Source organism: Rana temporaria, chromosome 4 (assembly GCF_905171775.1).
Source record: "Rana temporaria chromosome 4, aRanTem1.1, whole genome shotgun sequence".
Classification (NCBI taxonomy): domain Eukaryota; kingdom Metazoa; phylum Chordata; class Amphibia; order Anura; family Ranidae; genus Rana; species Rana temporaria.
This window is the reverse complement of record NC_053492.1, coordinates 121,894,522-121,912,406: the sequence shown is the minus strand read 5'-3', so window position 1 is coordinate 121,912,406 and position 17,885 is coordinate 121,894,522. Positions and strand designations below refer to the sequence as shown.

The following is a 17,885-nucleotide window of genomic DNA, read 5'->3' as shown; positions in this document are numbered from 1 at the left end:
ATTTCCCGACGTGCATTGCGCTAAATGACGTCGCAAGGACGTCATTGGTTTCGACGTGAACGTGGCGTCCAGACCCATTCACAGACGACTTACGCAAACGACGTAAATTTTTACATTTCGACGCGGGAACGACGGCCATACTTAACATTGGTTTCCCCTCATATAGCAGGGGCAACTTTACGCGTCGCAAATCTAACATAAACGTCGTAACTTCACTGCGTCGACCACGCGTACGTTCGGGAATTTGCGTATTTTGCTAACTTGCATACTCGACGGGGAAAACGACGGAGGCGACGCCTAGCGGCAAAAAAAACAAATGCATTTAAGATCCGACGGCGTAAGAGCCTTACGCTTGTCGGATCTAATGGATATCTATGCGTAACTGATTCTAAGAATCAGTCGCATAGATACGACGGCCCAGATTAGGACTTACGACGGCGTACATTGCGTTGCGCCGTCGTAAGCCCTGTGAGAATCTGGGCCAAAGTGCCCACAAAGTGGATTTATTTCCTTTGTAACTGTTGATTAATATATTTAAACGAATGGTTATGTGCCAAAAATTCAGCTTCCTTTCACGCTCTAAAACTAAAAACAGAAATTGGGCTTTAATATTCATGCATGGTTAGTAATGTTAGTTATAAGTGGATATAACAATGCAGTGTTTTATTGCTCTTGCATTGTGTAGAGAGACATTTTATCCTGGTGTATAAATATTCACTTGTAATGGATCTGTTTCTGTGATTGCACTTGGCTCAGTTAATTACAGATACCAGGGTGTTCTTAATTGATTGATGAGCTATTAAAAGCGCTTCTGTTTTCTGTTTATGTTGATAGACTCTAAACAATTGTCTCTGCTCTGTTCGCTGCCCCTTAGGGATTCTGCCTTATTAACAGTTTGTGCAGCACCTTTGGAAACATGCCCAGCCAGGTAACTGTCACATAGTATTGCGTTTTGTGTATTATGTGCAAAATGAATTATATATGAACGTGTAGATCTTGTGCCAAGGTAAAAAAAGGGCGCTAGTTATCCTAGAAAGCCAGGTTAAAGAGTCAGCTCTTCCATGTAGACTAGAACAGTGGTCATCAACCCTGTCCTCAGGGCCCACTAACAGGCCAGGTTTGCAAGATGAAGCCTCGTACACACGACCGAGGAACTCGACAGGCGAAACACATTGTTTTCCTCGTCGAGTTCCTTGTTAGGCTGCCGAGGAACTCGACAAGGCAAGTTTCTCCATTCCTGTCGAGGAAATAGAGAACTTGCTCTCTTTTTGGCTCGTCGAGTTTCTCGACAGTTTCCTTGACGAAAATGTACACACGACCGGTTTCCTCTGCAAAAAAAATATCTCCCAGCAAGTTTCTTGCTGGTTTTTGCCAAGAAACTTGGTCGTGTGTACGAGGCCTAACTCAGTGATAGCAGTATTCTAGTCTGCATCTCCCCAAGGTAATACATAAAACCTGGCCTGTTAGGGGGCCCTGAGGACAGGGTTGATGACCACTGGACTAGAAGATCAGGGAATGGATGCAGTTGTCTATGTCAAAGGCTACTCACTATTTTTCCCCCAAGTTCAAAGACTTAAAGATTTTTCCTCAATGCTGGTTAATATATGTAAGCATAGGTCTCACTTAAAAAAAAATGGGATTTAAGTGGCTGTTTAGATTCAAGACAGGGTAAAACTGTGTTTGACTATGTAGAACTCTCAAAAAGTGCCATTAGAATTTAGACAACCTTTTTAGTTGCATTGGGCATTGTACAACAGCGTCAAACAAGTGTTCTTGAGGAACAAAGTGATTGGGTTGGCTGAAAAACCTTATATGATTGCTTGGTGCCAAAACGTATTTTGTGTTTGGCTCACCTGTCCTCTTCTCTTGTTCTGACAGGAAGACCCATGTGACTAGAGTGGTCTTATTTAAGAGGCTAACAGGCCCAAGAGACATCATGAGATGAGGTCAATCATGTTTGCTAATCTTGAAGGCTGGTTAAAATGGACCTAGGCTTGGGCAGCCTTTTCTTTGACATAATGCCAGTCAATTATGAGTAATATAGAACTCATCATAGGCATTTTACAACTGCTATTTTGCCCAGATCCCTTATAGTATCCATCACACAGCCTCTAAGTAGAACCATTTGGCCATTTCCTAGACCTTGTCCCCAATGTAATGATTAGAAAAAGGAGTGGTCAGATCATGCCTCTCAAACTCCTGAGCATCATTTATAAAGGTACAAGGTACATTTATTAATAATTGTTTTGATAAATTTAACTTTGCTAATGAATCCCTGTTAGTAAAGTTTTACATTTTAAGTATAGATTGAAAGTTATTCTCTGACATCTTTCTACAATCATATGGCCTTCCTATATTGTTGGTTGGACCTCACCTCACTGAAAAATCTTTTCTTTTTTTTCCATGCATTAAAAACAAAATTCATATTGTAGAATCCACCTTGTGCATCTTTTGTCATCTTTAGATGTTCTTCCTCATGTTCATTCCAATTGCATATTATAAATATTACACTTCGTCCATGTCCTCATAGAATCCACATTGTCCATTTTTTGCCATCTTCAGATGTTTTACCTATTGTTCATTCTAGTGAGATTAATAGAAATGTTTCACTTACATCATGGCCTTGTAGAATCTACCTTGTCCATCTTTTGTCATCTTCAGAGGTTCTTCCTCATGTTCATTCTAGTTAGATATTAGAAGTATTACATTTAGACCATGTCCTCGTAGAATCTACATTGTCCATATTTTGTCATCTTTAGATATTCTACCTCTTGTTTTTTCTAGTGAAATATTTAAAATATTATGCTTAGACCATGTCAATGAGACTGAGTTTGAAATAATTTGGGTGTTTTCTGCCACCTGGGTAAGGGACCCTACATCTTTTTTTTAACTGAACACATTAGATAACATAATGTGGGCTTATCTAAATTCATTTTACTTTCCTTAGCTTTTAAGGCCCATTTATGGGTTTTAATAATGTATTATACAACTGTTATAAAAGACTACTCATTTTAGGCTCTGTCTCTTAAAAAAAATAAAAACGCACCCCTCAGGACTGCACAGTCTCTCCTTCATAATTTAAAATCACATTTGAAACATCATTTATCACCCTGAAAACACTTAACCCGTTTAAAGTGGACCACTCATGAAAATTCATATTTGACATGAATTGATAGGACACATGTCAGTATTATTCAATCACATTGCTAATTTTTTTAAATGAGATTTTATTTATGAAAGTTTTTTTTTTTTATATAAACAAGTACAAACCATAGAAAGAAAAATAACAGATTGCATCACAAGGCACCAGGCATATATAATAACTAGGGTTGTCCCAATAACGATACTAGTATCGGTATCGGGACCGATACCAAGCATTTGCGTGAGTACTTGTACTCGCACAAATGCTCCCAATGCTTCACCGATACCTGGGATGAGAGGAAGCGAGGCATCGTGTAAACAGGAAGTCAGCGGGTGGAGTCAGCGGGCGGAGTCGCGGGCGGAGCTGCGGGCGGAATCGTGGTCAGAGCAAAGATCCGAGCAGAGTCCTGGTGCAAGTAAGCTGGCAGGGGTGGAGGGCGCAACACGCTATCAGTGTCCAATGACGCTATGTGTTGCCTTGAACATCACAACGCCCATATTGGTACACCCTGAACCCGGCCACATTAAGACAGCAGCAGACATCTTGTTACACCCAGCCCATATAGTTTGACCTGGGTGTAACAAGATGTCCGCTCCTGCTTTTATGCAGCCGAGTGCAGGATGTACCAAGATGGGCGCCGTAGGCAGTATAGTAAAATATTTTAGTTTTCTTTTTCCTCTCATGTAATTAAGTGCCAGATATCAGTGCCCAGCCATCTGTCAGTGCCCAGCTGTCAGTGCCATCTGTCAGTGCCCAGCTGTCAGTGCTCAGCCGTCAGTACCCATCCATCAGTGCCATCTGTCAGTGCCATCTGTCAGTGCCCAGCCATCAGTACCATCTCTAAGTGCCCAGCCATCAGTGCCATCTGTCAGTGCCCAGCCATCAGTGTCCAGACATCAGTGTCCATCCGTCAGTGCCCAGACATCTGTGTCAGTGCCCCTCAATCAGTGGTCATCAGTCAGTGCCCATCCATCAGTGCCACTGCCAGCCATGAGTCAGTGCCAGCCATCAGTGCATGCCATCTATCAGTGCACTGCTCACCAATGCTTAATCAGTGCCACTTATCAGTGCTCATCAGTCAGTGCCAGCCATTAGTGCCAGGCATCAGTGTGTGCCACCTATCAGTGCCCAGCCATCAGTGCCACTGCCAGCCATCAGTCAGTGCCACCTTTTAGTGCCCATCAGTCAGTGCCATCTCTAAGTGCCAGCCATCAATGCGTCACTGTCACATGACATTAAAAAAAGTATCGGTACTTGTACTCAGTTCTAAAAAAGCGGTATCGGGACAACCCTAATAATAACTCTAGCAAGTATTTTCCGGAACCAGTATGAGTTACACAAAACATACAGTACATAGTACAGATAAATGTCACATTACTATTTTAATTTAAAAAGTATCTTTCTTTAAAGTACAACTAAAGGCTCCTATGGGACAATCTAGACATGTAACAAGTTCAGTTACTATTTGATGCACAAGACTTTTAAAGTAAACAGCTTCCTTTACCTTCCATGAATGAGTCAACTCTTCCTTTATTTATGTCTCACCTCCCTGCCTCCCAGACACTGGAGATAACGGTGGAAGGATTTAAGCAACAGAGGCTGTGCTGTCAATAATGAGAGCAGATGGAAGGACTAGGTGTGGCCAGGTACTGATTGGCCAGCCACAGGCTTGTAAATCAGCAGTGTTGATGCTGATGGCCACGCCCCATGCAACCTTTTTTCATATCATTATAGGGCAAGCGGGCACAGCCGACATGAGAGTGGCAACTGTGCTGTGAATTCAAGGGCACTGCAGCATCATTCAACTAGTGTTGCAGCATATCTTTTTTATTTTTTTTTAAATGGGAGACCATAGTTCTAATTTACTATGATTAAGAATTGGTCTTATTTTACTTTAAATAGTGCAACACTATCTGCACTAATAAATGACACTGGCATTAGGGGGCTATCAAAGCCTGAAGTTGGCAATGTTCATGTAAAGCCTGATTGCTTTCATTTGTATCAGTGGAGTCTCATCCTATGTATGATCGCTATGTCAGAGCTAAAATGGCGATCACATGATTATTAGTGGGAACTCGACTGTCATCCGTCTATTACATTCAGTTTTTGTTATTCAGGTTCTGTATTCTCTACATCACATATGTCAAACACAAGGCCCACGGGCCTTGTCATGTGGCCCGTACGCCCAGTTTTTTAGCCAAAATATGGGAGAATTCTATTCCACCACTTCCGGCTCTGGCCCTCCCGCTCCCCGCTGTTACTTGTAAACAGAGAAGCCTTCTCTGTTTACAAGGAACAACTTTGCTCTCAGTACCTTCCGGATAAAGATCTTTGCATGCACTCATGGCGGCGCACAGCGGGGACAGCTCTCCAAAGAGACAGAGAACGATCTCCCTCCAAGACGAGGCAAAGTTGCCTACACAGGGAGGTACTAGAGTCAAGCCAGGTAGGAGAGCGTAGAGATTTGAGGAAGCTTTGGGGAAGGGGGTTGGAGTTGTGGTAGCATAGTGTACACTGTGCATGGCTCAACCCTAAACCATGTAACGCACTCCTGAACCCTGAATTCTGTACATAGCGCACCCCTAAACCCTGCATTCTGTGTGTAGCGTACCCCTAAACTCTGCACTATATATTTAGCATATACTATTGAACTCTGCACTCTGTACACCCCAGATGAGGGCAACCATACTGCTGATGCAGTCTGCAATGAAATTGAGTTTGATGCCCCTGCTCTACATTATCTTGCCTAAAAATATTGACATGGCCATAAATCTTTAACATTTATAGAGCATGGAAAATGGTACTGTAAGGTTTACAAACCAAACCTTAAGAGATCCCTGGTATATACTGTACCTTTACTTCGTACCTCATTGCACCCTATGATATTAGAATAGATTGCACTTAAAACATAGAATCCGACGATAATAGAAACCGATGACTCTCCTTATTGGTTTTGGTCTGTTAAATATACTATTGAAAGTGTTTTGTGATATCTATTTGATAAGTGCAAAGAATACTCGTTGATCTTGCCAGGAATTTTGTCAGTAACTAAGGGCCAGATTCAAAAAAGAGATACGACGGCGTATCTCCTGATACGCCGTCGTATCTCTGTTTTCTAACTATGCGACTGATTCATAGAATCAGTTACGCATAGATAGGCAGAAGATCCGACAGGTGTAATGGACTTACACTGTCGGATCTTAGGATGCAGTACCGCGGCCGCCGCTGGGGGGAGTTTGCGTCGTAAACCAGCGTCGGGTATGCAAATTAGGAGTTACGGCGATCCACAAAGCTTTTTCCCGTCGTTACGTCGTCGCGAGTGTTAGATTTCCGTCGCAAAGATAGTGCACCTTTAACATGGTGTAAAAGTACTCCACCATGTTAAAGTATGCCTGTCTTTCCCGCGTCGCTTTTGAATTATTTTTTAATTTTTTAATTTTCCCGGCGTAACTCTTTTTTCACGTCGCAATTCACAAAACGTCGGCTCGTCGTAATTTCGCGCAAAGCACGTCGGGAAATTTGCGACGGGAGCATGCGCAGTACGTCCGGCGCGGGAGCGCGCCTAATTTAAATGGTACCTGCCCCTTTTGAATTGGGCCGCCTTGCGCCGGACCTGTTTACGATACACCGCCGCAAATTTCCAGGTAAGTGCTTTGTGGATCGGGCACTAAATTGGAAAAATTGCGGCGGTGCAACGTAAACCGGTTACGTAAAATTGCGTCCGCTCTACGTGAATCTGGCCCTAACTCCTTGTGCTCGCTGCCTTTGCTGCACTCTTATAAGTTACGTTGTTGTGATGACTATAAGACCCCACCTATCTATGTGTTACTGGCAGAATCACTGGGTGAAAATAAAGGAAAAAGCCCCTCCCAAAAAAAAATGAAAACGAATACAGCCACCACTTGCGGTACTGGTAATCTGCAGAATGTAAAATGTTTGTTCTTTTGAGTTTGGATGCCCTTTAATTCTATTGCAGCTGCAATGTGTGTACAGGAGGAGGTGCATTTCTTGAATGAATGATGTGGGATCTCCTACTCTTGCACAGTTCTAACAGGCTTAGGGCAAAAATTCCTTGGCCTTACTTGATACAAACTACTCTTTGATAATCACTTTAAATTGCTCTCTGTTCCTCTGGAGTTATGGATTTTCTGTTTATGGTGGGAAAATCTATATTAAAAATTCAATGATCCGCTTGCTTGAAAACAACTTCTAGAAGAAAAGATTTACAGACACAAGATTCTCTAAGCTAAGAATATCTTTTTTTGCCACAACTACAATCATTTACAGCAATAAAAAGCCAGTAGTAGTTGAAAACAATAGTTGCTTATGATGTGTGCGTGTGTGTGTGTGTGTATGTATGTATGTATGTATGTATGTATGTATGTATATGTGTGTGTGTGTGTATATATATATATATATATATATATATATATATATATATATATATATATATATATATAAATAAAAAACAGGACTGGTCACCTAAATGCAATCACGCAAAAAACACTGTTGCCCCTGCATAGGTGTATATGGTGCCTAATGGATGTTAGAGCACAAGGTATACAATTGGCTGAACTTTGAAATGAGAACAGCCACAATTACAAACAATGGGACTCGGCATATTAAGCATAGTCAGGTGTCGGGAAACTACTGTGAAAGTGGGCTTAGCCAAATCGGAACCTATTGCCGGCAATGGCACCGCCCAAATCGGTGTGATGCTGACTTTGCGGTGGCACGCCGATTCCCAAAAGTACTTCCTGCACTACTTTTAGCGACTTTAGGGGGGATTTCAATCGACATCTGTGCATGAACCCGCACAGATGTCTTTCAAATCGCCCCTGAACTCGCACTGAAATCCGGGTTTGAAATTGTGCACGTTAAGCTGACCTTGTACGATTTCAAACATGCTCAATGAGGGCTAAAACCCAGACAAATAAAACCTCAGTCAAACAAAAAGAGCATTTAAAACCCAAAAGGGGTTCAAATCCTAGAAGGTTTTTGGCAAGATTTGATCTTCATCCTGTAAACAAATTTTAAAAACACGCATTTACCTGTGCCAGGATCCAGCATGTGCTCATCCAACCTGGCTCCTGCATGTTAACTGTTGGCAGCCGGCTGTGACGTTTTGCGGCTTCACAACCAGCTGCCCACTGTGCATCCTGTGAATGGTCCCGCAGTCTCATAGGAACTTTGATATGCCCCAAGGGGCTGCGGGTAGAGGTGTGGGGGGGGGGGAGAAACGACTCCGATCACCTAGACCAGTGATGGCAAACCTTGGCACTCCAGATGTTTTGGAACTACATTTTCAATGATGCTACACTACACTGCAGAGTGCATGAGCATCATGGAAAATGTAGTTCCAAAATCTGGAGTGCCAAGGTTCGCCATCACTGACCTAGGTGGTTGGAGTGGAAGTGGGGACAAGTGCCTGAATCGGGTACCTGCTCCCCCCTCTCCCCCCAAAAAATATATTCCAAATATAAGAGGGGAGGTTGAGTGTTTTTGGTGTGTGGTGCTCAGATGCAATGAAGATCTGGTACGTTTAAAATGATCATCTTTCACCTGCTCCTTTCTCTGTAGAGTTCAGTACCTTAAAATCACATTCTGTTTCTGATAAAGTCAGAATAACAGTTAAAGTAAATCTAGCATCCATTTAGATGTGTATGGTCCATGACCATGCATATCTAAAAGGATCCTGATAATGCCTTGCAGATTGTACTTTACTGAAAACATGTTGTATATAAAAGACCCAGACTGCTGGTTTGATCAATCCTGTATATAGAACAACGCATTTACTCCTTATTAATATTCATGAAACTTTTCCCAAGGGGAAAGTATTTGATAGATTGCATGGGCTTTGAGGACACGCTTTAACCTCGTTTTCCCATCACCTCACTGGGGAGTTTTATGTTGATGCTACAAATGATAAGTAGATTTGCATTCTAAAATAGATTTTGTAGTCATACTTTGAAAGCATTTATCATTTATAAGCAGTAATGAGACTAATTGCAGGTACAATGGAGCTGATATGAGATGATAGACTACAATGCTCCTCAAACATCTTAATTTGCAGCGCATTAATGATTGCTTGTGTAATTTAGGTTAAAACTCTAAGAACAGGTCACATGGGATACTTAATAGCACCAAAGTTGCTTGTTATTACAGGTAAAGTTGCTCATCAAGAGTATCTTTAAGTAGCTTCTTCAAAGTTTGTATTAAAGGGGTTGTAAAGGTTTGTTTTTTATTTTCTAAATAGGTTTGTTTAAGCTAGTGCATTGTTGGTTCACTTACCTTTTCCTTCGATTTCCCTTTCAAATTGTTTTTTTTCTTTGTTTTCTTTGTCTCAATTTCTTACTTCCTGTTCCTCCTCAGTAAGAACGAAGAACAAACAGAAGCCAAGATGGCAGCTTTCTTGACTGAAAAATATAGGAGGGTTTAGTTCCCCTTTAATATCTTTGAGGTTCGGTTGCTTCACATCTGATAGATATGCTGTAGCTTTTTGGATCAGTTGAGTTATTCTCTGACAGATAGCACCTTCCTTTTAACATTATTCTGGCATTGCTTTAAAGCAAATTATTTATTATGAACTGGCTCAAAGATTAAGCAAATTTTTTCCAAAAAATGCTCTATGCAGTCAACAGGCCCCAAGTAGTTATTAAAAATCTTTGCAGCTTAGTAAAATGATCATTCATTTTATTGTGTTTCCTGTAGGCCATTTTGGTCAGAAGCCTGGCCCAAAAAAACTTCTACTTAGCAACCCTCATGTCCTGTCTTTTTCTAGGATGTGAAAACTGTTGGTTTTCTGTTGGCAATGCTGGAAGTGAGCATCGAACGATTTTCACATCCTAACTAGGATTTTTTTTACCCAGGATTCTGATGGGATAAAAAAAAAATTTGATCATCTTTTTGGTTGGGTTAGATAGGTGGGTGGATGGGTTGATCTTAAGGCCTCTTGCACACTGTCCGTTTTGTAGCTTCTTCCAGGGGCGTCAGGCATTTTTTTTCTGCCTTTAAACTCCCCTGCATGTTGCCCATGCACATATAGACTTTTAGCAGCGTTAAGTGGTATGGGCTTTTGGAGGCAGGAAAAATTTTTTTGAATGCTTGTAAACGTCTGTTAATGCGTAATATCGCGTGTTAATGCTAGGCGCGTTTAGCACTTGAGCGTTGTTATTTCAATGGCCAGAATAAATTATTATTCTGTCCAATGAAATTAATTTAAGCCCAAACACGTGACGCCTATAAACGCGCCTTAACGCTTTACACACTTTTACAAACATCAAGCGCTTTTCCTGCCAAACGCTACTGTCAGTATGAAAGGCGTTTAGGAGAGTTTCCAAAACATCCTGTGTGCATGAGGCCTTACCTTCCTGATTGACTGTTTATCAAGGGGCAGTTTAATCATCTTTCTGAACCTCTAAAAACATAGTGGAAACTAAGAAACATTTGATCCAGGAAATGTCTTTCCCGTTTGACAATATAGGGCAATCAAAGATTTACAGATATCTCCTTGCAGGGCCGGGAAAAGGGGTGGGCAGGAAGGGCGCCCACCCTGAGCACTGTGGTTTAATGTGAGGTGGGGAGAGAGGGGGTTTAGGCCTTAGGAGATTTAGGGGGGGACCATTTGTGTTGGGAGGGGCAATTTGGGGGACAGCAGTGGGTATGAATTTCTAGAAGTGGTGATTTAGGGGGGTTTGTCATACAAGATATAGGGAAGGGGAGAGGAATTGTGCACTGGGAAGGGAAATTTTTGTTTTTGGGGGGGGGGGGATTAGTGATAGGAGGGGAAATTTAGGGGGTGGGGTTGGGATACGATGTGTACACAGAGGAGATTTTTGAGGGGTAGAGGATTTGACTGACTTTTGGAGGGGGGCATTTGAGTTGGGGGGATTTGGATGATGGGGGGGGGCAAAGATTTGTGCTGGAAGGGGGGCTTTCATTCGGGGGAATTTATACATATGGGTAAGCATGCAGATTAGTGCTCAATGTTTTTTTGGGGGGGGGGGATTTTTTGCTGACACATAGAAATTCTTATTGGATGGTAGCAAAAGCCTTGACTGCATTATCAGAACTAATTGCATATGTCATAAACAAAACGAACCATAAACTGTACAGTCTCACAGTAAATCACAAAAAATCTGTATAGTACAAAGGGATGGTTTACTTCACTTAAAGAGTCTTGTGAGTCATCCCTACAAACCTCATCTCTCTCCACCTTCAATTTGGCTGTTTGATTTATCTGTTGTTAAGCAGACAGGATACAAATAAAGCCAAATGAAGCCAAAAGCCAAATTGTCAATTTTGTGCTTTGATTCTGCCCCTCTTATGCTATGCCCCTATGGCCCATGAGTCGTAATTTCGAAACTTTGAGCTATTCCTTCCAACAGAAACTGTGATCATCATAGATAAAAAGGAATGCGAACTTCCAGAGACAGTGATACGCATACATATCTGTAAAGCTAGGGCAAGAATCAAAGAGGCTTTCAGATTTAATCGTAGGTACGTAAATGTCAAACAAGTGGGTCATCCAGCTCTTGTCTAGAGCAAGGTTCTGCACTTCAAGAAACCAGTTTCCTTGAAACTCTGACCTCACATTTCATTAGGATTTAATAAACTTCCAGTGTAATAATAATGTGCTGAGTTACCGTACAGCAGCTGACGGAAGACATGATATTCTGTTAGATCAAAGAGCACAATGAACTGTCTCAAAGATAATTGTCCTTGATAAATTTTTAGAGGCTGCAGTGATTCTGATTCTATTAATGGACAAAGAAATATTGTAATGTCGGAGAAAAACACAGTGTCTGGTGATGAAAAACTGTCTAAAGGGAAATTAAAATCAACACATCTCAGTGGGTGGATTTAATTAAACAGAGAGCGAGTATGTGTTCTTCTAATAACCAGCATGTTAACACTTACCTGCCAGGGAATCCTTGTTCCAGATGACAGGTGATGGCAATCTTATTGCCAATAGAACAAATAATGCAATTCTTCTCAACTTATGAGTTGTGTTTACCTGTAAGGTTTTCTGTCCAAGTTGATATGGATTCTGAAGCCATCTGGTGATTGCTTTTACCAATTCAGATTGTAGTTATGTGCCGTGTTTTAAAGTTTTGGTGTAAAACCACCCTATCGTTTATAGTGGGTAGAATGTGACATTCCTTGCACATTCTCTACTGACTTTTGTAAAGGTTTCCTGGCTCAAGCTGGTGAATCTTTTCATTTGAATATACAATAAATATGTAAATTACTATGTAAATTCACAACGTTAAATACCGTAAGTACTTGTAATAAATAAAAAATACATTTTCTACTGAACATTTTATACCTATGGAGAACTCTAGGTATAAATTAAACACCCTGATGCACCCTTGCCAACAGAGAGGCTTAGCTTTTCCAGATTTATATAAGTACTTTGTAGCTACTCAGTTGGTCACAGCCACATGGTGGCTGATCCCAGACTTATATAATTCTTCTACCCCTCTGGAGGCAGCAGTAGTAGGCTTTATAGAAGCTCTTAATGTAGTTTTATTTAGGGGCTGCAGGACACCCTACCAGTTGACTTCTTCAATGCTCAATACTATTCGAGCTTGGGAGGCTGGTCTTAGAAGAGAGCATTATCCCAAGGGCGCAATCTCTCCAAGTGCCCCTCTATGGTTTAATTCTACTCTTCCTCATTTTTTTAAACTACCAGAGCCTATTGCATGGACTTAATATAATATTAAATTACTTTCTCAAGTGATCACTGATCGGAAACTATCTACTTTCTCTACACTCACCTCAATATGTTATTTACCTAGTTCCTATTTATTTAGATATTTCCAGGTTTTTCATACTTTTCATGCCCAGTTTCCACAGGATAGTTTAATGATTACAGTATACAATCCACTTTAGAATCAATACAGTACTTAGGTCTGAGTGTGTGGAAAGGCCCACTTCGAGACTGTATTCCCATCTTATCTTAATCTCCATTTTGCCATTAGGGTCTTAGAGCTAGTTGGATGCGAGATATACCAGATCTGGATATGGAGGATTGCAGAGGTGTGTGGGATTTCTCTTTGCGATCTTTGGTTTCCTTGAGAGATCGCATGATCCAATAAATTGGTACAAAGAGAATATATCACACCACACAGACTTAAAAACATAAATCCTGTGTGCTCATCTGAGTGTTGGCTGTGTGGAGCAGCACAGGGGGATTTTGCACACATTTTCTGGACTTGCCCACATGTAGTTATATTTTGGGTGGATGTAGTGATCTATTGAATTGTATTACTTCTGCTCCTCTATCTGTCTCAATGTCTGTTTGTTTATTGGGTCTGGTAGAGACTATTCTTCCTACAGTGTCTGAGTGAGTGTTTGCTAACACAATATTATTTTATGCAAGAAAAAGCCATTGCTCTGCATTGGAAGAAACCAATGCTCTCCCACGCTTCTATACTGGAAACAATTGATAAATAATAATCTTCCATTGTATAGAGACACCTATATGGCCTCGTACACACGACCAAGTTTCTCGGCAAAAACCAGCAAGAAACTTGCTGGGATTTTTTTTTTTGCAGAGGAAACCGGTTTTGTGTACATTTTTTTGACAAGGAAACTGTCGAGGATCCCGTCAAGCCAAAAAGAGAGCATGTCTTATTTTTCCTCGACGGGAATGGAGAAACTTGCCTTGTCGAGTTCCTCGACAGCCTAACAAGGAACTCAACGAGGAAAACAATGTGTTTCGCCCGTCGAGTTCCTCGGTCGTGTGTACGAGGCTTAAGAATAGGGGTTGTCCGAGTAAGTACGACACTGGGCGTGGATTGATACCTAAGTAGACAAATGGGATGGTTTAGATTTAAGCCTAGATAAAATATCCTTCTGATAATCATTGTATCTTTTTTATTTTTATTTTGGCATCTTTATTTAGAATTGATAGTTGCTATGCAGAGTGATTGGATCTTGAAATTGCATTAATATATAGGTCCAATATGTACGATGTCTTGTTGTGTTGTGTTTCGTCTGTTTGTTTATTAAGAAATTACATAAGAAGGTGTATTTAAAAGAAAAAAAATTATAATATACGCTTATTTTGATTTTTTACAAAAAATATGTAGCGGAATACATATTGGACTAAAATTGATGAAGAAATTAGATTAAAAAAAATAATAATAATAATTGGATATGTTTTATAGCAGAAAGTAAAAAATAAGGTGTTTTTTTCAAAATTGTTGCTTTTTTTTTGTTTATAGCGCAAAAAAATAAAGACACAGAGGTGATCAAATACCACCAAAAGAAAGCTTTATTTGTGATCATATATCCCTTAAAAAAAAAATGTAACCCTCCGAGTGCTAAGAGTTATCTCCATATTGGCTTATTCAATAAAACTGTGCAAATAGCTGTGATGATGTAAAAAAACTATAGCCTTTAACAGTTCTAGTAAAGTGAAATCAAACCTGCAAACACAATAGTTTGGAATATATTTTACAATAGTTGCCCTTTTTTCACAATTACTGTATGTAAAATCCTATGATGTTTGTCATCAGAGTTTTAGTAACCTCAGTGGAACTAAATCCTTGACATATAGGACACGGAACTTGCACTGTATATAAACTGACAAGTTGAGCATACTCTCAGACACACCTTTAGTGAAAAATACCAGTCCAGACTTCAAATATAAAACTGGAAATCGTGTAGAGAAGCACACAATTATTATGTCAAATATATCAATGAAAGACTTGTACCATCTATATTACTTTTTCAGGCTGTAAAGAGAACCAGTCTTCATTTCTTTCTCTGGCTCGGGTCCAGGGCCAACAGTCTTGAGCTCCTCTTCTCCCTACAGCACAAATTGCTGGCTCCAGAGACTGCCTGGCGGGTTTTTTGTAAAAGTTGATTTCAACGTAAACTTTGTAAATTCAATTTATTGCCAGGATTTTACAGACTTTTCAAAAGCAAACTAGGATTAGAATAGGATTGATGTGTAACCCAGTTTGGCACACGGACAAAGTAATTGCAATGCTAGGACCCGGTTAAGATTATTACTGTTTTGTGACTGTATATCAATTATGTTGCTGCCAACATCCTACTAGTTTTTCCAGTTAAACAAAACGAACACGTGGATGGCAGTTTTAACTTTCAATTAAGGTGTATCTACTCACAAACCTTAGGTGAACTTGGGTCATTTACTGCAGATTTCTGTATAAATGTGAAAGAAGCATTACAAGTGTTGCTAAACCCTGAAATTAAAAAAATCCAATAGTGCTGCCAAGTAGGAGCTCAGCACTTACCAAGCTTGCTGTGCATGATTTTCTTGCAAAATCCATAGCTGCTTTGCATTCCATCTGATAAAAATTTCTGCTTTAGGCTAGGTTCATACTGATGTGGTGTGAATTCCTTCTGTTTTTTGATGCAATGCGGTGTGAATTCACAGTGCGATTTGTGTTTGACAGGTGCAATTTAAATATGAATTTTAAGAAATCACAGCGGTGCCCAATCCCCTGAAAATCGCAATAACAACCAGTGAATACCTAGTTGTTAGGGAGCAGGGGGTGTCAGGTACTTAACGATTGATTACTCATCAGCTGTCAGCAGGATACCCCACTGACAGCTGCATGTAAACAAAAAAAAATGTTGGCATAAAAAAATAATGGATGCATTTTAGGGGAACCCCACGCCAAAATCCATACCGGAGCCTTAGGTCCAGTATGGACTTTGAGGGGAACCCCATGCCAAAATAATAAAAAACAACTGTGTGGGTACCCCCAAATTCCATACCAAACTCTTATCTGAGCATGCAGCCTGGCAGGCCAGAAATGCATACACCCCCCCTCCCCCCGGCCTGGTATGGTTCGGAGGGGGGGTGCTCACTTAACCCTCCTCCCTTTTCTGGCCTGCTGGGCCGCATGCTCGGACAAGTATACTGTATATGCCTTTCGGATTGAATCAAATCTGCAAAGAAATTCACATTTATGTGAATGGGGACCTAAGGTGACTCCATCCCCTTTCAGGGTCCCATGAAGCTACCTTTGTGTGTGTGTGCTCCTGGCTTGGATGTTTTCCTCAATTAATTAGATTCATAATAAAATAATTGAATATTTAGTACCACTTTGGCTTTTTCAAACATGCTAAGGAATGTGTATGTAGAGCCCATTGAATGTGCATTGAGTTAATCAAACTTTTAAACATGTGTGGGTACATCATACTATAAAGTCATACACATATGGCTGCATGGTTTTGTGACTCTGTTCAATAGTCACACGAGAATCAATAATGCTGTTCTTTAAATGGTATATACGTTATATGGCCAAAGGTTTGTGGACACCTGACCATCACATCTGTATTACGGTACTTGTTGAAGATCCCATGTACGGTTGCCCCTCATTTGCAGCTATAATAACCTCCTTCCGCCAGGGAAAGCTTTTCACAAGATTTTAACGTTTCTGTGCAAATTTCAGCCAAATAAGTTGAAATTTGGGGGGCCAGGTACTAATATTGGACAAGAAGAACTGGCTTGTATTAATAACTTTAAATTCATTCAAGTGAGTTAGAAGTTCACTCAAGTTTTTTCCACACCAAACTCATTCAACCTTAAAGCAGAACCTAACGCTCAAAAAGGAGCAAGTTACATTTTACACTCCCTCACTTCCCAAGCAGAATGGCTGGAAATGTTAGAAAACAAGTTTCTATTCTGTTTTTCTTTTAATTTTGGCCCTGCCCCCTCCACCCTTTAAGCCTAGGACAGAATGAAGTGTACTCAATTCTGCCGCCTCTTGGGGTACTTACATCACCGCTCCCAGGAGGCTACAGGATTGGCACACAGAGCTGCTGAAAGGCAGGCACATCATCAAAACTTGCGGCTTGCAACCGGAAAGAGCCACCCATCTGAAGATGGCCAAGATGGTGTAACGAAGCGAGACAGCGATGTATTCACTGTGTGGGTGAGCATGTGTTTTGAAAAGAATGCAGCACTACAGGTAAGAAGAAAAAAAAAACATGGGTGGGGCTGGACGGAGTTGAGTTCTGCTTTAATATACTTGAGTTTGTGTACCCAAACTTAATACTTTGGAGGGGTCTTCAAATAATTGTTGGCAATATAATGTATTGAACTACATGCTGGCTAATTGCAATAGTTTACATATGTGTGATGATGACATTACAGGAATCAATGTACGATCAAAAAAAAAAAATGTGTGTGCAGTTGTCCATAGGCTCAAGTAAAGTAGAACATTCTGACAAATCTATTAGAACATCTACTAATAAATTTCAAGTTTAATGGGGAGAATGACAGTATAGGCCTTTGTAGATGGGTGCGGTATGTGGAAACTGCGCTGTGCTTTAGGGCTTCTCTGCTAATGGATAGATTTATCATGCTCTGGTAGACATGTTGTCATGTTCATGTCATGTCTTGCAGGTGAGCATCTGAGGATCTGTCCACAAGGCTACACCTGCTGCACCTCGGAGATGGAGGAAAACTTTGCCAATATCAGCAAATTAGAGTTTGACAACTCACTGCGAGACTCCAGCCTGTCAGTGCAAAGCCTGCTCATCTTACAGAACAAGAACTTTGATAGTAAGAGATTTCACCTTCTATTAGAATGTATACATGTATATAATATTATAAAGTACGTGGTCAAATCCAAGATTAACTAGTATTCAACATATGGCACCAACATCCCCTAAATATAGATACAAAAAAAAAAATTGGGAAGTGTGGGACTTGATACAAATCCATATAACACGGATTATATAAAAATATATATAT

General features: G+C 40.5%; 1 protein-coding gene across 1 annotated transcript in view; it reads left to right on the top strand.

Annotated features, from left to right (window-relative positions):
- GPC1 (glypican 1) overlaps positions 1-17,885 on the top strand; it is a 117,964-nt gene that overhangs the window by 65,754 nt on the left and 34,325 nt on the right. Inside the window, exon 2 of the mRNA XM_040348993.1 lies at positions 17,535-17,693. Coding sequence (XP_040204927.1) covers positions 17,535-17,693 — 159 coding nt within the window. The remainder of the gene's footprint in view (positions 1-17,534; positions 17,694-17,885) is intronic.